The sequence below is a fragment of the Sorex araneus genome, chromosome 2 (assembly GCF_027595985.1).
Source record: "Sorex araneus isolate mSorAra2 chromosome 2, mSorAra2.pri, whole genome shotgun sequence".
Taxonomy (NCBI): Eukaryota; Metazoa; Chordata; class Mammalia; order Eulipotyphla; family Soricidae; genus Sorex; species Sorex araneus.
Genome location: NC_073303.1, coordinates 118,155,063 through 118,180,761, shown reverse-complemented (window position 1 = coordinate 118,180,761; position 25,699 = coordinate 118,155,063). Strand labels below are relative to the sequence as shown.

General features: G+C 40.3%; 1 protein-coding gene across 1 annotated transcript in view; it reads left to right on the top strand.

The window, feature by feature from the left end:
* Positions 1–313: 313 nt before the first annotated feature.
* TRHR (thyrotropin releasing hormone receptor) overlaps positions 314–25,699 on the top strand; it is a 53,984-nt gene continuing 28,598 nt past the window's right edge. Inside the window, exons 1-2 of the mRNA XM_004607668.2 lie at positions 314–614; positions 1,129–1,998. Of these exons, the coding sequence (XP_004607725.2) occupies positions 1,210–1,998 (789 nt within the window). The 5' untranslated portion in view covers positions 314–614; positions 1,129–1,209. The remainder of the gene's footprint in view (positions 615–1,128; positions 1,999–25,699) is intronic.

Sequence of the window (25,699 nt, the reverse complement as noted above, 5' to 3'; positions counted from 1 at the left end):
AGCTTCAAGGGCTGTGTTTGGACCGCAAAAGATTTGCTAGTCCTAAAGTCCTGCTAGCCAGAGAGAGTAAACATGTTTCAGGACAGAACTCAGAAGATGAAGCACCGCCAAGCCAGCTGCCTCTGGAGTCGTAATTCCAGCCTTACAGGCTGAGGACTGGAGTGTTCACAGATTTCCAAGCGAATCTTTGCAAAGAAGAGGAATCAGTGAGAAGTGACTTGCATTTGAGCGTAAAAGTGTGTGACAGTGGAAGAGAGGGAGAGAGAGAGGGAGAGAGAGAGAGAGAGGGAGAGGGAGAGAGGGAAGGAGAGAGGGAGAGGAGAGGGAGGGGGAGAGAGAGGCTAGAGAGGGAACGAGAAAGTGAGAGAGTTCGTTCTCATTAAGAGAGGCTCTATGATGTGACAGGCAGGCTGCTCCTGCTGCCGCGGCTGGATGGTCTGTCATTAGTTGAAAAGGACTGTGAGGGTGTGAGGAAGTGTGAGTCTGAAGACTGAGTACTGCTAACGGGTCTACCTGCCAAAGAGATTCAATGAGATTTTTCTGTGGGATTGGAAACTTGGAGTTATTACTGCCTCATCCACCGGTTAAACGCAGGCAGCGCTAGAAAAGAAAAGGTAAGAGAGGAAAATTATTCTCTTTGGGGAGTGAAGGGCTGGGGGGCTAATGGGGATGTAGTCTCAAAGGCTTGTAATTTTGAAGGGATGGGACCCTCTGAGGGCAAAGGCAAAGGCTAAAATTCTTAGCGAGCTTAATCAAGGGCTATTTTCCCCCTGCCTGCTTGCTTTTTTCTTTATTATACTTTGCTGAAGCATTTGAGAGGTTTCTTTGTATGTCTTTTTCTTGGTGCATATATTGCTTAGATTTTCACTCTGGGAAGTCTTTGAGAGCAGGGTCTTCCTTTCTGTTCAGAAGCAACAAACAGGTCTCTCTTAACTATGCTAGCCAAAACACTTATTGCTCTACGCTCGAGTTGCAGTGAAAAGGAGTTTGTAGGAGTACACAGGAGCCCTAGCACTGCAGAAAACTGAGAGGTGAAAGGAGAGAAGAGAATTATCTGTGCCTGGGACTTGGCCAGACATGGGTACAGTATGAATGAACATGGTCTTTACCTGTTGTAACTGTTCACAGGGGGAGGCAGCCCACTCTGATAAAGGCCCTGGAGAGAAGATGTTCTAAGTAACATTTCAGAGAAACTTCGAGTCACTAAAGATGGATAATGAAACAGTGAGTGAACTGAACCAAACAGAACTTCAGCCACGCGCCGTGGTGGCCTTAGAATATCAAGTGGTCACCATCTCACTCGTGCTTGTTATCTGTGGTCTGGGCATTGTGGGAAATGTCATGGTGGTCCTGGTGGTCATGAGAACCAAGCACATGAGGACCCCCACAAACTGTTATTTGGTGAGTCTGGCAGTGGCTGATCTCATGGTCTTGGTGGCCGCCGGCCTCCCCAACATCACGGAGAGTATTTATGGTTCCTGGGTCTATGGTTATGTCGGATGCCTTTGCATTACTTACCTCCAATACTTGGGCATTAATGCATCCTCGTGTTCCATCACAGCCTTTACTGTTGAGAGGTACATAGCAATCTGTCACCCCATCAAAGCCCAGTTTCTCTGCACGTTTTCCAGAGCCAAAAAGATCATCATTTTTGTGTGGGCTTTCACATCCATTTACTGCATGCTCTGGTTCTTCTTACTGGATCTCAATATCAATACCTATAAAGATGCTATCGTGGTGTCCTGTGGCTACAAGATCTCCAGGAACTACTACTCACCTATTTACTTGATGGATTTTGGCATCTTTTATGTTGTGCCAATGATTCTGGCCACTGTTCTCTATGGGTTGATAGCTAGGATCCTCTTCTTAAATCCCATTCCTTCTGATCCTAAAGAAAACTCTAAGACTTGGAAAAATGACTCAAACCATCAGAACAAGAACTTGAATTCAAAGACCTCTAACCGATGTTTCAACAGCACAATTGCATCCCGGAAGCAGGTAAGCAAACTGAGGCTCCAATGGGCACAGAGGAAATGTGGGCTAGAGTTCTTTGTGAAGCAAGGTTCCATGGTGCAATGGGAAGCATGCTGGACTCTTGAGTTCTTTTTCAGATGGAATCAGCTTTGCCCTACTTAGCAGAGAGCAAAACCAAAATACAATCATGCAAATGTGTCCCACTGTAAGCTTCTGCTTTACATATTAAATCCATCTCTAAAGCAACTGATGATCTAAAAGTGAATCTGTGAGAAAAAAAAAGTAATAGCACAGGGACTGGTGAGATAGTACAGCAGGTAGAACACTTCCTTGCCCATGGCCAACCCAGGTTCGAGCCCCAGCATCCAATATGTTCTCCCAAGAACCATGAGGAATAATTCTGGAGTTCAGAGCCAGGAGTAACTCCTGACAATCACCAGGTGGTCCCCACAAAAAAGTGATAACATATCCATAGGTAACAGTGCAGGTGCTACTGAAATATAAGGACACAGAAACCAAACTTTAAAATGTTTGTGCCTTCCCGGAAGAGTTATTTAGACCATCTCTGAGTGCTGTAGGGAACACCTGGGTATCTTTAGGAATTTGGTTGCAAAAAATAACAAGTTTGAGAAAAGATGAGTCTGAATAATAATGAACCATGCATCAACATTCTATAGTGCTCACAAGACACTTAGCAGAGAAGAGTTTCTGGATTTATTTGTTTAGTCTTACTGAGGAAAGAGTCCATCTGCCTCTTCCCTCGCTCCCTACAAAGTGACCCAGCTTGCAAAAGCTGAAAATGTACTTGTTTTAGGAAATGTTCTTATAAAAAGGTCAAGACCAAGCTCATTTTTTTTTTATGAAGAATGATTGAAAATTTTGAAATGTCTGGTTTTTCCAGTTAAGTATAACAAAAAATTTCTTTAGGCTTTCAGATCACCCCAATGCACTGGGGTTAAGTAGACTAGTGGTTTTATTAGTGAATGATGTGCTTCTTTGCTATAGCAGATATGGTTTATAAGAGGTGTATTTTCCTGGTTTTATACAATTACTCATAAGCACTTTAGTCTATTTTTTACAAAATGTCTCTTTCTTATGGTTTTACCTTTCAGCTCTGTTTCCTTTTTTGCTAAATGAAATAAACATGTGGAAATAATTATTCTCCTTGCTGAAAAAGAATCTGACAAAAATTGTTGAAATCAATAACACTGGTTTTATTTTTTTCAAATGAGTTGCATTTTCCATTTTTATTTCTGGAGGGAATATAGTTCTTTATGTGTATTTAGATAGAAACCAAGGGAACTTTTTAAAGTTTGCATGTGGATTATCCATGCTATTATTCATGAGCTCTAGATTACTGAAATATGAATAATTGTAGCTGGACATTTGGGCATAGGGTGAAATAAACTGAGAATGAAGGTTTATTTTATATGCATTAACAGAATAATGCACTATAGCTAAAAAAGAAATATGTACAGAAATATGTACAGAATTTCTAACTGATGCAATAATGCTTGATGTATATACTTTGTTATTAAAAGTACCTAGATGGTAGAAAGAAAATACCTGAGGAAATATTTCCAGCTCTGAGTTTTCTATTGCTTTGTGTTAGGCAGTAGTACCTAACACAAATTATATCTGGCTACATAGTTCTCAAAAATTGATTATGGGAAATATAGAGAGACCTGCCAAGATAAGCATTAAATAATAAAATATGAGTAAAATAATATATACATCTAAATTAGAGATTGAACATAGGTTAATGTTTGCAACAAAGAAGGTCAATGAATCAATTCATTCTGTTAGTCTTTGATTTATATTATGCTGATTTTTAATGTTTGTCTGGTCTAATGTCCTTTCTTTCCATAATAATCATTAGTATCTGTGTAAATACACAAAAAAGAAAGGGAGGGAGGAGGGCACCACACTGGGCACAGGGCAAAGGGCAGCGGTGCTCTGTCTCTCCCGCCGCCAGGCCAGCGTTCAGTAGTCTCCAGCCCCTTCTCCCACCCCGGGGAAGTTGATGGCGATGATGAGGCAGACGAAGGAAGGAACAGAGCCAGGCTGGTTGTTCTCAGTTGCAGTTTATTCCATTCCCATCTCCATTCTCCTCTGATTATCCTCCTGCTTCTTCCTCCCCCATGCTACTTCATTCCCCTTCTCCTCTGGATCTGGCTTCTCCAGATCTGGTACTGGAAATGGCCGCCCCAGCCCACTCTTTCAGCCTAGTTAAATCCCCAAGCATGAGGGGTTGGGGCTTACACATAGGTGTGGTCACAATCAATAGGGGTAAAGTTCTTTCCCTCAGGGGATGCTTCTACTAGGACAGATTCTCTTTCAGCAGGACACCCACCCAAGAGTGGAATCCCATGGGTGTGTTTCTCCTCTCCTTGTCCAATTAACATATAAGTCACTGTCACTGTCATCCCGTTGCTCATCGATTTGTTCAAGCAGGTACCAGTAACGTCTCTCATTGAGAGACGTTACTGTTACTGTTTTTGTCATATCCAATACACATGGGTAGCTTGCCAGGCTCTGCCGTGTAGGCTCCATACTCTCAGTAGCTTGCCGGGCTCTCTGAGAGGGGCAGAGGAATTGAACATGGGTTGGCCGCATGAAAGGCGAAAGCCCAACCGCTGTGCTATCGCTCCAGCCCAACATATAAGTAACCATAATATTAATCATTTTGTATGGACATAGCAAGAGATGCATTAAACTTATAAAATTGCTTTCCTGGGGTCATCTCGATCTCAGACTACACTGCTCAGGCCAGATTTGTCTTCCCTATCCCTAGCAGGGTCCTAGTCTCGTCGTTGCTTTTGGATCATGACATGAACAAGCTCTTAACATATAGTTAAGAATTAGGCACTTTGGCCAGGCCCATCTCGATGCCAGGGTAGCACATAACTCACTGCTTGCCCTGGGTCCATCCCGTCCCTCGTCGGGACCCTGCTTTTGGGGGTGCTAGGAAGTAAGGGCAGCTGAGGCTTAAGTCGAGAAAGCAGATGCCTGGGAGTCAATAATATTTGAAGCCAATTAAATCCATGTTACCAAAGCATATTAACAACTGTCTTTCTTTGTCCATTCAAAAAGAACATTGTTTTAAAGTAAACTATTCAAAGGACATAAAGAAAGGAGAAAGGCAATATTAACTTACAGTACAAGTTCACTGACCTAGCAAGGTTTGACCTTACAAATTAACAGAGTCTGATTAGGGGAAGAGCTGATTAACTGGTTGGGGAAGGGAGCATAGAAGTGATTATGGATAAACAAAGGAATGGGAGTAATTTGGGAAGCACCTTGATGGGCGTGACTGATATACCTAAGCTCCTAGTGACAAGGGGAGCAGGACATACCAATGTAGTCTAGAATTGTTTAGAGATTATTACCGTATAAAGCTAAAGTCTTTATAGCAAGGGAGAAAGGACAAACCAAAGTTAGACCTAAAATATTTAGAGCTATATTTCAAAATCTATCAGCATTAATAATGTTATTTAAATAACTAATTACATTACATGTCAACACTCTTTTTCAAGGCTCTTACAGATAGGCTGTCTTTGAAGAGGTTGTATGATAGAAACCAAAGCCAAAGAGTTTGCTCCTAAATGTCCTGGATTTTACTGCCAGGGTCCTACCCATGCCTGGGTAATTAGAATCCATGTTTGGTCTTTTTACTCACCTTTTAATGAGAATAAAGAGCAATACACAGGGTCGCCATAAAGTTCAATGAAATAAACTTTATCTCTGATGAGACACACCTAAAATAGAGTGACAATTAACAAACAGTTGAGTGTCAGTGAGCCTCCTACCAATAATATATGGAAAAATGTGAGAGAAAAACATTTTCCATTTTAATATATGGAAAATGTGAGAGAAAAACAGATTTATCCTTACAAATATACTCACTCGTCAAACAGATCATTTGTTGAATGGTTGTGTTTATTGCCTGGTAACTTCTCCAGGGACACTTTTAGTAGGGCATTTGTAAGTGTACACAAGAGCACTTGGGGATGTCACAGCAACATTAATGGCAACAGAGAAGAGCACTGGAAGCCAAGCCTGTCTGACAATGTACAGGACAGGCTGCAGAGTAAATACGTTTCTCAATACCTCCCTCTCTGAGAAACAGGGAGGACACATAAGCCCAGAGAAGCGCAGTTAAGTAATAATTTGTGTAAATCAGTCTGGATTAGGGATGGGTTGAAAGCTCAAAAGAAAAAATAAGGTAGAGAAGTTATGCACTGCAAGGATGAGAAGTCTTCATGGAAAAGATGGTATTTGAGAAGGCTCTGAGTGGATGGGATAATTTGGGAAGTAAAAGTCAAGAGAGAGAGCACTCCATAAGGAAAGGATGTAGGTAGTCTGAGAAGGATGGAGGCTTGAAGAGGGGAAAGGAGGAGCTTATGGGGAGCATTTCTATAGTATGGAATATTTGGTGACTTAAATCACTTGTATCACTTGTCATCCTGTTGATCTTCAATTTGCTCGAGCGGGCGCCAGTAACGTCTCCATTTGTTCCTATTGCTTGCGAGTATTGCCCAATGATATCTGCTCGCTTCAGGAACAGGAAGAGCCTCAAATCATTCATTCAGGGTTTTTGACAAAGAAGTCTGACCATCTCATTGGTGGGTGGCCACTCGGTCTTTTGATGTCCCAGAGAATTTAGTCGGTAACAGCTCTAGTCCAGTGGACGTCTCTGAATCGCATTACGTGTCCGGCCCATCTGATGACTTACATGACTTAAACAAATGAAGTGTTTGGGAGAGCATTCAAAAAGTAGGGGTGTGTGAGAGAGAGTGTGTGTGCATAACAAAAAGAGTATATGTGTGAGAGAGTGTGTAAGTCTGTGTATGAGAGAGTATGTGTGAGATAGAGTGTGTGTGTGTATGTGTGAGAGAAAAAGTGTGTGTGAGTGTGTGAGAGAATATGTGTGTGAGAGTGAGTGTGTGTGTGTGTGTGTGTGCTTTCAAAAGAAAAGGAGATAAAGGACTGTGGAGAAAACTATCAGTCAGAGGCATTTGGACTTTGTGCAGAGATAACAAGAATGTGAGCAGAGAGCAGGCAGCTGCAATGATAAAAGGTGGTATTTGAGGCTGGTAAGTCTGACAGCTATGGAAGCACAGATATGAAGGGCAAAGATGAGTGGCAGAAAACCTGCTTTGGGAACATTGGTAGTGATTTTGACATGAGGTCATCAAATTGTGTATTGGAAAAAAAATTAATGGTGTGAGACAGAGAGCTGTTTCCAAAGAAATAAAAGTTGGGATGGGAACCTATTGACTCAGAGCATGAGGAGAGGACAGTTCAATATGGGGACTGATTTCTGAGTCTGGAAGATGGGCACTGCCCCTGGTGAATGGGACTTAGAATTAGAACCCACAGCCATTTGATTCCAAATCAGTGGCCTTTGATCTGGTTTTTCTTCTTCTAAATTATATATTTTCTTTTTTTCCTTCTTTAAATTTTTTTTTAAAAATTAAATAACCATGAGATACCGTTACAAAGTTGTTCATGATTGAGTTTCAGTAATACAATGTCCCAACACTTGTCCTTTTACCAGTGTACATTTCCCAGCATCAATGTCCCCAGCGTCCTTCCTCCCACCCCTCCTGCAGCCTGCCTCTATGTATAACAGACACTTTTCTTCTTCTTCTTCTCCTTCTCCTCCTTCTGCTTCTCCTTCTCCTTCTTCTCTCTGTCTTCTCTCTTTCTCTTCTCTCTCACTCTCTCCCTCCCTTTCTCTCCCTTTCTCTCTCTCTCCCTCTTCTCCTCTCTCTTCTCTCTACCCCCCACCTCTTTTCCTTTTAGGTACTACGGTTTACAATAATAGTTCTTTTTTTAAATCTTCAAAGGGCTCAAAATTCTACCTACTATGGCCCAAGGACATTTATTTTAATATTTTTCTGTGCAGTTTTTTTAGGAGACTTTAATTTACATTTTAATAAATACTGTCTGGGCCAGGTCTCCCTAAGCAAGTTATTAAAGCCAAGTGTGCATAACCTAAAAGAACAACATTTTTTAAAAGTTTAAAAAAGCATCCTATGTAAAGGACAAATGTGGGGATTTTGCTATTTTTTAAAAAATTTATATCTGCAGCTCCCAGGGAAAAACATTAAGGTGAGTATCTATTGTCCCTTTTATTAAGAGATTAAATTACATTAAATTACATTATAAGAAATCAACTAAATATTTGGCAAATTCAACAATTTAAACTACTCAAACTAATGACTTAGATTTGTGTAGACAAAACAATTAATTGATAGACGAAAGTTTTGCTTTACAATTAGAAGTTTTGACCCTGAGGAGACACACTTTAAACTATGACATTTGTCACATTTCAGCTCTAGCTATATAATGCCTAAGAGGAGTCTCTTCCTTCCATCAATTCAGGTACTCAGCACTAAGTACCCAAGATATCACTGTGATTGATATTACATTTCTAAGATATTAATAGACCTTCTGGTGTTTGGGAAGCACATGAACATGTAGATGAAAGATGTTAATATAAATAAACACTTTCAATTCAGATATTTGCTTTCCCAGGGCACATAATAGTGGAACATCAGCCTACCAGTTTTGCTTTCAGTTGAGACACTTGATAGATCACTGGTGGACAACTAGGTATCCTAGTGCAAACAGAAGCTCCAAAAGTTTCTGGCAAGTTTCTCAACACGAGTTTTACTTAATTTAACTAGCCTCTAGATACCAACTTGTCCTTTGTAAATTTCCTCAACGTTGTCTCTCCCTTCCTAGAGGGAATATTGGTAACCCAAGAAACAAAAGCATCTTTCCTTTGAAAGCAACCCAGGCCTTATGTTGTTGTTGCTATTTTTTTGGTGTTACTGTTGTTTATGAAGAAAAAATTGGCCAGTGATATTATAAAATATTCAGAGTAAGAAAAGGGAGGTGGGGGGTGACTAGAGTCATACTACAGTGTATAGGGTGCCTGCCTTGCACACAGGAAACCGGAGTTCAATCCCCACCATCCCTGATGGTTCCCCAAGAATTTCTGAGTACAGAGCCAGGAGTCAGTCCTGACAACCAATGAGTGTGACCCAAAAACAAAACAGAGAAAAAAGGAAAGAAAAAAGGAAAAGGTGGGTAAGCTTTAGCCACTTCCAAAGACCACAATAGGCATTTTGTTGTTTTTTCTTCTATTTTTGCCTTGATTTATATATGAATGTGGTAATAATGTGCATATGTTTTTGCATTCTGCTTACACATATATTGAAATTCATATCGTCAAAGAAAATAGCCTAGAGTAAACGGAGATGGATAGGATTGTCGTCAACTTCCCTAAGCCTCAGTTTTCTCATTAATAAAGTCAGAGAAGCAATGACCTTACAGACTTGTGGTCAAAATGAACTGAATTGCATCAGACAAAATTCATCTTCTCTCTACACCCACTGGCCCCTTCTCTCACTCCTGCTGCCCACCCCAACATCCTGACTTTCTCTTTAGTAACCTCCAGTGGGAAAAGAAAAATGAAGATCACAGGATTAGAGCTAAAATGTGTCTTCTTTCTCTATCTGCTTCCCTCCAAATGCCTGCCTCCAATACTATTGACTTTTTACTCATTTTATTTTACCTATTTACTATTCATTTGTTTATTTTCCTTATGAGAAGGGATCAAACTCATGTCTCAGGCGTGCAAGGTATGTGCTTTACAAATTATATGCTTTATGTGCTAAGCTACAATTTTCACTTTTTAGTTTATTTATTTATTTAATTTTTTGCTTTTTGGGGGTCATACTCAGCAATGCTCAGGAGTTAGTCCTGTCTCTACACTCTAAAGAATCACTCCAGGCAGTGCTTGGGCGATCGTATGGGATGCTGGGAACAAAACCCAGGTCGGCCAAGTGCGAGACAAAAACCCTACCTGTTGTACTATTGCTCCAGCCCCAGTTTTTACTTTTTAAACAAGAAATCCTGACTAAGGAAGACCTTTAATACACAAGGAAAAGAGTCAGAATGATGAAATGTTGGATAATAGGACTAGTATTTGAGAGGATGAACTCCCGTATGTTGTATGGATAACTGAATCACAGAGCAAATTAATCATACAAAACTCTTGAGCAATGGGAACTAAATTAAATATTTCTCCTCAGTTTACTGGACAATTCTCATAGTGTCTTCACAAGTCCATGTATTGTTTCTAAATGGTTTTGTTCCTTTTTAAATTCTAGCTGTAAGCTTCTAATTGTTTAAATTTCTAATTCTGCTTGTCTTGGTTTAAGTATATCCTTAAAATTATAAAAACTGAGGCCAGAGAGCTAGTACCCCAGCACTCCATGGTCCCCAAGTATGCCCAGGTAGTCCTGGAGGTTCCCTGGGTCCAAGGACACTACACCCTCAGAACCTCACATTGCAATGTGGACACAGTTGCTGGGCCTCACTTGGGAGCAGCTTTCCTTATTTCCCAACCCCCTACCATACACACACACACACACACACACACACACACACACACCTATAAAGATTTGTGAACTGCAAGGATCCAGTGGGCTCTGGTAGAGGGATGGTGTGGTAGCATTGTGCTCTAAAACATATAAACACTTATACTTTTGTAAAACCAGTGTTAGCTCAAAAACATACAAATTTTAAAACAGTATAAAGATTTCTAAGTTGGATAAAAAAGAACAGTTTTGGTTCACTTATCACATATATTCTAGTATGCTATCTTATTGCTATAACTAAAAATTAAATAACTTTCTAGGGCTGGAAAACATGCTTCAGTGTTAAAAGAAAAAATAAAAGAAACACGACTGGTATGCATGAGATGTGCTTTAACTTCCTTGATCCTATAAACGCACACACACACAAAAACCCCAAAGAAACAAAATAGACTTTTTATGTTCCAATTTACATCCTAAAAATAGAAATGACTTTATGTAGATAAATAAGTATACATAAAAATCTTCTGAAGTTATGTTTTGTGTCCATTGGACACATACTATTTATTCCCCAGGTTATAATTGTGGTTTTAAATCATAATTCTATCAAAAATAATTGCTTATTGAACTCATGCTATGAGTCTAGGAATAAACAAAACTAAGAAGCACACAAAATCACAGAAATGACAAAATCCAGGAGGTTTTGACTTTTTTTTTCTTTTTGGGTTACACCCAGCGTTCAACAGGGGGTTACTCCTGGCTCATGCACTCAGGAATTACTCCTGGCGGTGCTCAGGGGACCCTATGGGATGCTGGGAATCGAATCTGGGTTGGCCGCATGCAAGGTAAATGCCCTACCCGCTGTGCTATTGCTTCAACTCCGGTTTTGACTTTTTAATATACATTTCATATTGTTCTATTTCGATCAAACTCTGGAAATCATAGCAATCCCAGGGAGTGGGATCAAAGTTAGAAGAACATTCAGATGTTCACTGGCCAGCTCAGGGTCACACAGGTACTTGGGACAAGAACAGGACCTGAACCCGACACCCCAGCTGCATCGCTGCACAGTATTATCAACTGTAAGAGCCAGAGAAGTCAACTGTAAAAGCAGGATGATTCTGGTGAAGGTTAGAGTAAATTTCCAAGAGTTGTTGAGATTAAAGTAGCATAGAGGCTTAGAAAGATTTCCAGAGAATGAGAGGAGGGAGACTGGTCAGATAAATGAGGAAGAGAAAAAGAAGAAGCTAATTTTATCAATAAGATGAAAAGTCCAGAATTAAAATTAGTGTGTGTAATCACCAGGGACCTAGGAAGCCCTGAAACTCTCTCTCACCACCAGTGTTCAGTGGTCTCGGGCTGCTTCCTCACCCCGGCCTGCAGCCTCTGCCAACAGACGCATGATGGAGGAAACGAGGGTTGCCAGGCTGGTTGATGATCAGTTGTCATTTATTCCATTCTCCCCACGCGCCTGTTCCAACCTCACTAATCTCCCCTTTTTGTCTCATACTGCCCCTCATTCTTGTCTCCTCTGTCTCTCCCACTCATCTCTCTGAGCTCCATCTCAAAGCTGGTCTCTCTCTAGACTCTATCCAACTCCCCATATTGGGGTAACCTCCACACCCGTCCCAATAGCACAGTGAACATATGAAAGCCCTTCTTCGCTCAAGGGCAAAATACCACTTAGGGGTATTTGTCCTCTCCTTAGTCCAATAACTTAATTAACATATTAATTAGCATATTAATTCTACTTCTTAACAATAGTTATTTTTTTATGGACACAGTAAGAGATACATTAAGCTTGCAGGGTGGCTCTCCTGGGGATATCTTGCTATAGATCCCAGACTACAGAGCTCAGGCCGATTAATCTCTCCTAACCCTAGCAGGTTTGTAATCTAGATGTTACTTTTTGGGTCATGATAGAATTTGTCCATGACCATGCTCTTAACTTATAATTAAGTATTATGGTGCTTTGGCCTGGCCCATTTCGATACCAAGGTAGCTAACAGCTTTTGGGGTGTTCCTCATCAGGACCTTGCTTTTGGAGTGCTAGGAAACAATGGCAACTAAGGCTTAAGTCAAGAAAACATGCCCAGGAATGAATGTCATTTGGAGTCAATTAACTCCCAAGTTACAAAAGCATAGCATTAACTGTTTTCCTGTGTCTATACAAAAAAGGACATTATTTTGAATTAGTTATGCAAAGGACTTAAGGAGAAGAGAAAAGCAACATTTACAAGTTAACAATGTTTTGTTAGAAGATAAAGGTGATTAGAAGATAAAGGTGATTGACCAGTTGGAGAAGCAGAGCACAAAGAAAAAGTTTACAAATAAACACACAACAAAGGGAGCACTGTGATGTGAGTAGCCCAATAAACCTAAGATCCCTATGGCAAAGCAGAAAGAACAAACCAATGTTATCCTACAAGTATGTTCTATTAAGAGCTAAGAGATAAGGGTAGAGGGATAATAATCATTAAGGGATAATGAATAAATTATCCAAGAAAGCTAAAGATTCACATATGGGAGACTTGCAGAACACACAGACCAGACTATCAATGAAGTTAGTAAGTCAAGCCCAAGATCACTATCAATACCTGACTTCACCACTCCCTCCTCATTCTCCTGACCAACACAGCAGTAGTCAGCAGCTACTTCATCTAGGAGTCTCAATGCCAATGGGCCGTCAGTGGTCTCCCGTTTGTAGAAGTACCATCAGTTCTTTTTGGTGAGTTCAATTTTTGTTTCAAACTCTTCTACTCTCCTGAAATAATAATCCCTGGATTTTTCCCTCAGAAATTGTTTCCACTTCCAGCCTCTCAGTTCCAATACTGTCTCCCTTACGTCCTAGTCTCATCATTACCTCTGTGCACTTTAAGCAAGGAAATCAGTCTCTCTATATCCCCAAACTCTGGCAAAATCTAGCAAACAGGGGCTGGAGTGATAGCACAGCTGGTAGGGCATTTGCCTTGCACACCGCCGCCCCGGGTTTAATTCCTAGCATCCCACATGGTCCCCCGAGCACCGTCAGGAGTTATTCCTGAGTGCAGAGCCAGGAGTTAACCCCTGTGCATCGCTTTGGTGTGACCCAAAAAGACAAGAAAAAAAAAAGCTAGCAAACAAACCTTCATGTCTCCTAATTGCCAATCTGTTCTATGGTCTACTCTAAAATCAGCTAAGATGCCCATTTGATAATTATTTGAACTCCTCTTATGTCCTTATTTCTCATAGGTTTAACTCCTAAGTAATCAATGCAGCATATACAGTTATGACTTGCTTCCAGCATATTTTACCAATTCATCTTTCTCTTGTCCCCAACAAGCTATTCTAAATACTGTTTCCTCATGTGACCACACATTAACAAGCTTCTAAAATACATTCTTCCACCGGCAAGCATTCTATGATCTTTCACTGAGTTGCTACTCCCAATCTGCCCTCTTAGAAAAGTCACTTCTTACAGCAGTTTTCTGACCTCTACTGTCAGGATTGGGAGTTTTATCCTCACCTTTGCAGCATTCTGTTCTTGCCTTTGTACAGCCTACCAAATTGCCATAAGAATATGTTACAATGTTTTTACCACCAGACTAAATCCCACACTAATAAAAACATGACTTCACTTATGTTTGTGTCCACATTGCCTGCCACAATGGCTAGAGATAGATGAGTGATCTAGTGAAGAATGGATGAGGAATTTCAACATTATTCACAATAGCCAGAATCTGGAAGCAACCAGAGTGCCTGGGAACAGAAGACTGGTTAAAAAAACTTGGTACACCTACACAATGGAATACTATGCAGCCATTAGAAAAGATGGATGAAGTCATGAAATTGGCTTATAAATGGATGGAGTGAAATGAGTCATGGAGAGTATCATGCTAAGTGAAATGAGTCAGAAAGAGAGGAGCAGACATAGAATGACTGCACTCATTTGTGGAATATAAAATAACATAATGTGAGACTGACATCCAAGGACAATAGAGACAACGGCCAGGAATATTGCTCCATGGTTAGAAGCCTGCCTCATGAACTGGAGGAGAAGGCAGCTGGAATACAAAAAGTCAGTGAGGGTTGGAGGGATCGTTCGGGATGGGAGATGTGTGCTAATGTAGATAAAGGACCAAATGTGATAGCCCTTCAATATCTGTATTGCAAGCCATAATGCCCAAAAGTAGAGAGAGAGTATGGGGGAAATTGTCTGCCATAGAGGCAGGGGGAGAGTTGGAATTGTGGAGTACACTGGGGACATTGGTGGTGGAAAATATGCACTGGCGGAGGGATGGGTGTTTGATCATTGTATGAATGAAACTCGAACATGAAAGCTTTGCAACTGTATCACACAGTGATTCAATAAAAAAAAATTTAAAAAAAAGATTGGATGAGTAAAATTGAAGAATCAAATAGGACTGAGCAATTTTCTTTAAGAGACTGAGCATGGGTGGAGTTATTGAAACAGATATTTAGGGACTTATGTCTAAAATATTGTCAGAATGAAATAAAAAAGAATGGGTGAAAGTTTCAAAGTTATGTATATCTTAAACCTAAATCATATTATATAAACAAATGTATCTTCAATTTTTAATTAATTTTTAAAAATAATAGGTGTGTTTATCTAAAACTGAGAAGTAAGGACTTCCCATGAGAGTCAAACACATCTTTAGAGCTATATGGGTGTTGCATGTTTTAATATTAAAAATTAAATAAGCTTTGAAAATCAAACCAGTCTAAATATATGAACACGTTCAAAAGAATAAACAATGTAAAACCAGACACATATTTAGTGGAAATAGCAATAGATAGCATCAAATTAGAAAAAAAATACAACCTTCCATAGACGGCAGACTTGGCTATGCCTTAGATTGCCCATACATAATTATATAGTCACTACAAGTAAGTAAAGCATCTTTCATCTCTCCATTCTGAGCTTTTGTTTGAATTTTATGGGGATTTATGACCAGAGGAAAATTCAGCATATTTTCTGCCGGCAACAGCTTTTAGTTTGGAAAATAAGAAAGTGACTCAGTTGAAAAAAAAAAAGGTGGCACCATCATGAGGGGGAAAGGGCAAGGTAAATACTGAACACTCCACAATTTTTGGCTTGTTTTTTTGTTTTGTATTTGGGCCACATATGGTGATGTTCAAGGCTTACTTCTAGCTCTGAGCACGGGAATCACTTCCTGGCATGCACTGGGGACCATATATGGTGCCAGAGCTTGAACCTGAATGGGCTGCATGCAAATGAAGACCCCTAATCACTGTTCTCTCTCTCTGCCTGGAACTGATAAAGACTTATCACATTATGTGACTCATGCCTTTGGCACTGAGTTCTTAATTTGTTTCTTTGTAATATTTTACTTAATGACTGATAATACTTGGGAAATATCTGAAAGATTATTTTTACAGAAACTATATGGGGTAGGGGAAGCAGGAGAGAAGAGTGCATGGCTATATTTTCAGCCGTATCAAGAAAGACAGGTATAGGCTCAAACACAGGGTAAATCTATTGGTAAAGTATTTAACCAGAAATTACAAAGTCCTCAGCTGAATCTCCAGAAATTTCTGTATGAATTAATTAGACATCTCTCAATAAAATAACCACAAGCATTTATGACAATCAACTATAATACACTGTGGAGATACTATACTGGCATTAAGAATGATCTTATTAAATTATTATAATCCCATCAAGTGTGTTAAAATATGGAATGAGAAAATGATAAAACTGAGAACATTTTTTGCCAATTCACTATGATTTTATATTTGCCACTGCATTAGGCACTGAGACAAAAATGAGCAATGCAGAAAATACGCACTCAGAAAATATGAATTCAGAAAATTCATAATCTAGGACAGAAATCAGGATAGTTGATTTCATTAATTCCATAAGGGTTATAATTGTTATCATGGGAAAAAAGACAAATTTGTGCTATTTCTCTTTGATCCCTTGTGTAGAGGTGGGCATCAGAAAACTTTATGGAAAAGGAAGACTATTAAGCTATAGCTTGCAAATTAATATCTCACTAGGTGAAGAAGAGTTTTTGTACAAAGTTAGTTCTCTCAGTATAAGCTGAGAGTCTGGAATGAATACAATTTGTCCAGAGAATTGTAGCTCATTTGTACTGGGAAACAAAAGAACTAATGAAGTAAACAGGGACCAGTAAAAATAGTTTTTTTCTAGGATGTAGAGAGAGTTGGATCATATTCTAAAGGCTCTGGAAAGAAACTGAAAGATTGCAAAGCAAGGAGTTTTATAGCCAGATTGATGTTTGAGGAAGATCAGTCTTCCATACAGGCAGATATGGAGACAAAAACTAGGACACTAGGACAGTAGTTACGTGAGTGGCAATAATACTGTGGGCAAGATAGCTATTCTACAAAGAAGGCAAATAATATTGAGCATAAAAAGAGAGAAATACAAATGGAATAGAATCAATAAAGTAAGTACATGAGTAGCTATGTAGAGAGGGGGAAAGGAAGGAGTCCAGGGTAACTCAGGTGATCCCCTGAGAAAGATATTGGTAGCGAACTGAGTCTACATTGTAGAATCACATGTCCTGAAGTCAGAGCTAGTGGGAACAAGTTAATTGACTAATTGAACTCCTGTAAAGCTGTCATTCATACTACCTATCTCTCCTATCTCTCCATATAGAATTAGAATTTAACGCAAAATTTCTTACAAAGTTCTAGCAGATGGTGCCTAGAATATGAAAATAGCATGTTATGTAATGTATTATTAGCAGATAATGTAATAAGAAATAGCCAAGGAGGAACATATTTAATGAGCATGTTGAATTCCATTTTCCCATGTGGTTTTGGAAGTGTTTTTTAAGATAAAAGTCAGCAGTGAGAAATATAGATGTATGGGGCTGGAGCGATAGCACAGCAGGTAGAGCGTTTGTCTTGTACGCAGCTGACCCTGGTTCGATTCCCAGCATCCCATACGGTCCCCAAGCGTATGGGTAATTCCTGAGTGCATGAGCCAGGTATAAACCCTGTGCATGGCAGGGTGTGACCCAAAAAGAAAAAAAGAGAGAGATAGAGATAAATATATATATATATATAGACCTTGTAAGAGCATCTGGTCTAGAAACACAGATTTATGAGTAAATAAACTGAGATACATATAAACTGGGATATATATGATTCATGGAAAAAATTGTGAAAGATAAAAGAAGGTTCTGCAGTAGCTAAAGCTCTGACGGGGTGGGAAAAAATCTGTAGAATAAACAGAAAGAACTAACTGGTGGGGGGAGGGGAGATGGAGATTTTGAAAAGTATCAATAATAAGAGGTAAAGAAAAAGTTTTAAAAGGCCCCAAATAAGCACTATTAAACTTCTAGTGTGGGTTTGCTAAGAGTAACAAATTACAGAGATGATTCTGGACCCCAAAGTCACCATCCAGTTAAAAATTTAACACCAGCTCTATCATCCCATCAAATTTTAGAATTTCTGGAGCACAACCACAAATGTTACATCTCATACTCTACACCACTAATGTACCAGGAGCAGCACACTAGGTTGGATGGGTTGTAAAAAAGAAGGTAACCAATCTAGATTAAGAAAATATTAACACACAAGGCTTAAACTGTAACAACATGTTAGTAATCTCTTAAATGGGGCTTAATGGCTCCAGGTTGAGATACAACAATCTTCTCACTCTTTTAAGGAAATCTTTTTTGATTGTTTTTAGTGATTTATTCATAATAAGCAAAATAAATGAAAAATAAATCATTTAGGATCTGCTATTGGGACAGGCTTGGGTGGTGGTTGGGAAAATTAGAAATAATGGTGGCGGGAAGGTGCAATGGTCGTAGGATAGGTGTCAGAATATTGAATGTAAAAATTGAGTCGTGAACAACTTTACAAAACATTAATTAAAAACATGTTTAAAAGAGTATAACTGGAAAGCAAGTAAGGATAACCAGTTATTTTAACAAATTCTATATGAAGGGTCAGAGCTAAGAAAGGCAGTAATGACTGAAAGAATAGTAGAGAATTGTAATGACTGAAAGAAGTGATGCAGAACACTTTTCAAAATACATATGTACTTCTTAGTAGGAAAGAAACCTGAACCTATTTAATTCATGATAGTAAAGGGCTGGTCAAGAGTGATGGATGTGGATATATGAAAAAGATTCAATATTAAAAGAGCACAGTACCTATTGATGCAATTAGGAATACAATAAAGAGTACAGGTAGGTGCTGGCGAAAAGGTTCAACAAGACTGTTGTCTGGGTATGTACTTTGCATGTAGTAAGCCTGGGTTAAATCACCAACACCATATGTGCTCTTCTGAACACTACCAGAAATAATCCCCGAGGACCAATGGAGAAGTATTCCCTGAACATCAGTGGGTATGACCCCAAAACCAAAGGCAAAAAAGGAGGATTCATGCAAAGTTATTAGTTTTGGAAATGGTAAGGGTGAACTTTCTTGGCAAAGGGGATTGTGTACACCTAATACCATTCCTGGAACAAGAAGTATCCAATCAATGGGTTTTTTTCCCATTAAATAAAAAATATATGAATTTTAAAAAGAAATTGTGCCAGAGCAATAGTTCACCAGGGAGGGCATTTACCTTGCACATGGCAGACCCGGGTTCAAAATCTGGCATCTCATATAGTCCCCAAGCACCACCAGGAGAAATTCCTGAGTACAAGCTAAGAGGAACCCCTGAATGTCACCAGGAGTGACCCAAAAAGTAAAAATAAATAAATAAATAAATAAAGTAAAGGAGGAATGAATTAAGATTCAAGAAGAGAGATATGAATTAAGATAATAGAACCAGTAGGGCTTCTAAAGCATGAAGTGGTCAATCCTCACAAGAGGTACCTATTATTTCAGTGACACAGAATGGGAAAGTCAGAATCAAGAAAGATGAAGGGAACTGCAGAGAGGAGGAATGTGGATTTAGGCCTGAAGATCCATTGTGAGAAATGGGCGAGAAGAAAAAGAGCTTGACTGATAGCATGATAAATCCCATTCATGCTTAGAAAAATGACCTGCAGTGGTAGAAAATTGAGGTGATTTGAATGTTTAGGGTTATCTAAACATTTGACAGTGGGCCACCTCTTGGATTTGCTCCCAAGAAATAACTTCTCAAGCAAATTTTTAATTTTTTTTATTGCACAACTGTGAGATACATTTACAAAGCTTTCATGTTTGAGTTTCAGTCATACAATGATCGAACACCCATCCCTCCACCGATGCACATTTTCTACCACCAATGTCCCCAGAACCCCCCACTTCCCAAACCTCCCCCTGCCTCTATGGCAGACAATTTCCCCATACTCTAAAGCAAATTTTTAAAATATATCCAAGTGTCAAGGCAATCAGAAACACTGATCTCAAAGGTTTCACCTCTGGGCCATATTTAGAGTTATTTTTTTTATTCTCAAGATAGTTTTCCCTTCTGTTTCAGCAAGTGGCCCCTCCACAAGGTCCATCACTTCACACTTCCAGCATTTCACTTTACCCCTCCTCCCTCCACACCACCTCTACACACACACACACACACACACACACACACACACACACACACACACACACACACACACACAAGCTGAGGCAAGGATCATTGAGAAAGGGCCAGGGTGGATCATAATTGATGCATTGCCAAGAGTAGGGATTTCTGCATTTACCCAGAAGGTCTAACTGAAAATCTGCATCCAAAGCAGTAGGATCCAGGTGTTCCATAAATCCTTTCTTAGAAGCACTAAAAAGAGGAGCCACTGATAGGCAAGAATTCTGCATCACAGTCTTGAACTGGGACCCTCCCTCCCCCCCTCCGCCCCGTCTGTATCTTTAGCTGACATGGTTGGTGCTTTCCTTGCACATAAAACCTCATGGCCCTACTCATTTTCTCTCTAAAGGACCCTGGTAAGACCCTTGAAATGCATTAACTTTGCAACTCAGAGAATCCACTGCAGATGGCACAATATTGAATTAACTTTGCTACCAACTTTCTAGACAGGGTCATGAGATCTGAACACAGTAAGAGGGAACTATATGATCAAGGCTGTTTGATCCTTTTTGTTTCCATGCAGTCCTACTGAGGCTAGGACCTTTGAGATTATCAGGCAACAGGCAGAGATGTTCCACCTAATGTCATTTCCTTTCGCAGAAAGCCCTTCTTTGCCCCGAGGCATCATCCTGAAGGCTCTTTCTTACAGTCTCCGAGCTCAAGGAGTCTCAAGGTGTTTGTGCCCGCCACTCAAAATCCAAGACAGACTCGGAAGTCAGACAGGTGGTGAGCTGCCGTGATTGAGCCCAGCTTTTAAGCTAATGAATAGTAGCTTCTGTTGCTGGGTCCTCCCCAACTCCACCTTTTCCTTTGGCATCTTTAATCAAAAGAGCTTAGAAAATCATATCAGGCTAATTGTTCCCATCCTAGGCACATGTTCCCATTCCTAGGCAAATGGGCAATTATCTCATGCCTATGCCACAAATACAGGAGCGAGGTCTTGGATTTGCTTTGTTTTTTTAATCATGAAGATAGAGTCACAAAAGAAAACGTAGATATCTATTATACAATCCATTTAGTCTGAGTACAGAAAGCTATGGATAGGGACTGTGGGAATTAACTTCTCAAATAAAGTGTGATGGCCACTTCGAAGTTTGAAGTAACATTTAAGAACATTTCATTAATTTTTCAAACTGATATGAACTATAAATCCAAGTTCAGACCATGCTGCTGCTGAAAACTATTAAAATTAGGTTTGGTTCATCCAATAAAGTCCCCTTTCTGCCAGTTCAACTGATTCAACATGATGCACTTATTAAAGAGAGACAAATTTGTTACTTAATGTGAAGAGAATAAAGCATCTTTCCCAAACACCAATAACTTACCATAAAGACTCTAGAACTATGATGGTTAGCAAGGATAAAATTTTCCAGGTCATTTTCCTCTAAAGATAAATAGAAATGTCTGCATGCAGAAATATAATCTCTTGATAAACTGTTATAGAGTTGCATTAGGAGAATATTCAGCCCTAAAATCAGGATAATAGAGTGATTTCCTTGTAGACTAATGTCAACATTTTATACATACGCCACACTTTCAATTATCATAAGCATAATGTCTTAGTAATGTATTGTAAATTAATCAACTTGTATTTCACTCACAATCACCTGAGGAACAAGAAATTTTTCCTTCATCTATAGCACACCCCAACACACATTCTAAAGGCAAGGTAACTTTGCCCAACTCTTCAGAAAGCTTGAAGAATTTGATTAATTCCTCCCCAAGTGAATCTTACAACTTTCTTCCAAACCTCTACCTCCCAATCCAAAGCCATTATTTTAATTTCTACTAATATCATGTACCAACTTACTTGCCCAGTCTACTTCTCACTAACATAACTTGGAGAATAATATTTTATTTTCATGAATAGTTTGTTAATGTTTATGATCTGTGAAATTCTTGAGTTTTTATTATGTGCCAGACACAGTGCTTAGGGATTTTCATAGTTCACTTTGTTTGTACCTACACTAAAGATATAACTTATCATAACAACTTTAAGAATGAGGAGGCCGAGATTTAGCAATATTACGCTTAGTCTACCCAACCAATAAGTGAAAGATCAAGGAGTCTAATCTTAGCAACATATCCGAAGTCGCTTCAAGCAGCACTAGTCCACTTCCTCACAGACTAGTTCTAATTATACTTTAGGACTAGGTACAGCTCACACTAGACTGCCTGTCACTTGCAACATAAATCCAATCCGTTTTAGCTGCTTGCCCTTCCTTTCTAAAATGCAGGTATCTTCACCATGCTTTTGTCAGGATTGGGGATTGACTATGCTAAATTAGAGATCAGACCCCAGACTGAACTGTCTATACCTAAGAAACAGGAACTGCCTATATATGTGACAATTAAATTCATTGTCATTTATTTGATAATTCATTTATTTCACATGTTGAACATCTGCTCAAAAATTCCAGGCATGCACATACCATGTTGGTTGTGCTCAGAGGCTATTGCTCCTGACTCATTGTTTTGGGGATGTTCAAGGGTCGGTCCATGCAGTGCCAGGAGTCAAACCCTGGTCTCCAGCATACAAAACATGCACTCAGTCCATCAAGTTCTATCATCCTCTCCTACCCCTGGCACTCTCCCTGGGGAGAGAGTAATGACCAATGAGTGCTTGTATCCCAAAGAAGAGAGAGGGAAACATACTATATAGTCAATTAATAAATTTAAACGTAAATAGCAGTACCAGAAACATATCACATAGTGAAGAAAAAAATTAACCATAAAATGAGGTGTAAAACAGTAAAAAAAGAGGGGTAGAGAAATTGCAGATAGCCCATTTTTTTAAAATGCAGTCTTATTTTGATTCTATATGCACTGTCGCTGTAGTACTGTCATCCCCATTGTTCATTGATTTGCCCCAGTGGGCACCAGTAACATCTCCATTGAGAGACTTGTTACTATTTTTAGCACATCCAATATGCCATGGGGAGCTTGCCAGGCTCTGCCATGTGGGCGAGACACTCTTGGTAGCTTGCTGGGCTCTCCGAAAGAGACGGAGGAATTGAGCCCGGGTCTGACGGTAGTAGATCCTTCATTTCGACTCTCATACTTTGCAGTACTTTACCATCTGTACTAAATTTCTTTGAACTCATCAAACATCCTCATCAGGGTGTAACTGAAGACACTGCCTGAAGATCTGGTGTTGTTTATGCCTTCCACGATACTGGCTTTGCTCACCGAGCTTGGTGGGCTTCTATGCATTTTCCCCACCACTTTTCTAGTGTTCTTGTGCTGGAGACGAACCTCTGCAGTTACCCGTCCTAGAAACCAGGAAGGGATGAAACTGGAGGTTGCTCTGTCTTCTCTCCTCAACAGACAGGAGCGTGAGCAGCATGGAATGTGTTGAGCAGAGCTGTTGCATCTGCGGCTGCGCACTTGAGGAGCTGTGGTGTGGCCCTTAACGTAGCGCAGGCGGCTGCTATGATCCACCGGGTAGAAAGGGGCTCTGAGCTCCCACTCGGAACAGGTCAGGGATACCAGGCACAGGCGAGCCCCCCTCCCACCGGGAGTGGAGGAGCAGAAGCAAGAGACAGTGAGGCAGGAGCTGTGGTGTGGGCCCTTCACACAGCACAGGTAGGGTGAGGCCACGGCTGGGACCTGACCGGTAGGGAGGCACCTTAACAGCCTTTTCATGAAAACCATGTCTCCACTGCGAGCTGTTTTGAAAACCTGATGCACACCCTCCCTGAGCCCCAAATAGAGAACTAACATTTACCAAGCGATTTTGATTCCTCTTCGTAACTCTGTAAGCCCGGGGGCATCACCTTTGCTTCATCTGTGGGCTTCCAGAAATCGTCTTATAGAAGGTCCCAAGCTGAATGATTTGGATTCGCAGAATAAACAGACCTTGTTGATGTTTCTAAGCAATTTCTTTGTTTCATTTTGGTTTTGTTTGGGGGGGGTCACACCCAGCGATGCTCAGGAGTTACTCCTGATATTGCTTGGGGGACCACATGGGATCCCGGGAATCAAAGGTGGGTGGCTACATGCAAGGCAAATGCCCTACCTGTTGTACTAACACTCCAGCCTTCTAAGCAATTTCAAGCTTACCAAAAGCTTCCACACACAAGAATTATTATAATGCTGAGAGGCCGGGCCACCCATTCCTATCTTACTTTATAGCACTGTAGCACTGTCCTCCTGTTGTTCATCGATTTGCTCAAGCGGGCACCAGTAACGTCTCCATTGTGAGACTTGTTACTGTTTTTGGCATATTGAACAAGCCACGGGGAGCTTGCGAGGCTCTGCTGTGTGGACGGGATACTCTCAGTAGCTAGCCTCTCAGTAGCTAGGCTCTCTAAGAGCTGCACCCATATCCGCAGCAGGTCTTACTTTGTAACGAAAAAGAAATTTCTACAACACGGGGACTAATACAGCCTGGTGCAAAGTTTAATGAGGATGGGGCTAGGGAGAGGGGGTCCTAGATACCTGGGCTTACACCCATACAATTCCAAGTAAATAATGTAACTGAAAAGAACGCTCCTATGCACCAATCTCTCACTGAGCTCCTTTCCTTGGGCTTTCTTGTATTTTAATACAGAGACTCGGACCATTCACACATAGACACAGAAACCCAGTTCTCTCTTCACACCTGGCTTACAAGTCCCGGGCCTCACACCAAGCCCTGCTACAGGCTTCTGACTGAGCTCCCCCCACCACACACACACACACCTTCCTTCCCTCCCCAGCATCAGTTAGGCCCACCCTTGCTTCTGACTCTTGGACTTTGGGGACTAGGGATGTGACTCAGTGGTTACCCACTTGCTTTGCTTAGTAATTAAAGCCCTGGGCTTGATTCCCATCATCGCCTCCCCAAAAGAAAAATGTGTATGGAGTTCAGGACTCGGTCATATAGGAATGGATGGAGAGCAAAGGTCTGAAATGCGTCTGGCTTACAACGGCAGCGATGTCCCCCTGGCAAGGTGTATTCGGAGACCAAGCATGGTATTGATCACCTCCAAAACAGGACCCAAAATTATTCATGCAGAGTCTGGGCAGTGATAGCCTATCTTCTATATGCAGACACTAAAAAAAATCATTTATAAACCAGTATCTAAACAAAAAGGTTTTTTCCTTTGATAACATGTTAAAACGCCAGACTGGCCTACATGAGCCATTTGGCTCTTGGGCTTAGAAAATATAGTTATTAATGATTATGCTTCATAAATTTCAAAAAATTTTTATAACATTAAATCTGAAAGTAAATGGAGTTCACATTCACATTTAGAATGGAAACAGCTCAGAACAGTGAAGAATAAGGGATTCTCAATCAAACAGAAATTGAGAAAAGCTTGTTTTACGTATTCTTTTATCAAGACAATCTTAATACTTTCCCTGCTTTTTTGTAAGAGAAGATATGAATATCTTTAGTTCATCTCACTTGGGATACAAAACAGGAGTAGCCTTCTAATGAACAAAAAAGCATCTATTCCACAATGGACAGAGTGGTTATAGATTGGGGTAACTTTCCTGGATCCAATCTGGTTTCCTTGTGTGTTTTTATTCTCATTTTTGTCTGGGTTTGGGGCCACACTATTGGGTGTGCTTACTCCTGGCTCTGCATTCAGGAATCACTCCTGCTGGGAGTATGGAGTGCGGGGGAACTTACCCTACCCCATGTTGGCTACCGCCCTCTGTCCACTGGACTAGCTCTCTGCCCTCTGTTCCTCTGTTTCTTAAAGAGAAATGCACACCCTCCATGTTTATTGCGACATCATTTATTTAAAATAGAAAGAGCTGAAAGCAACCTAAATGCATATCTACAGGTGACTGGATAAAAATTAATCTAATCCAATGCAAA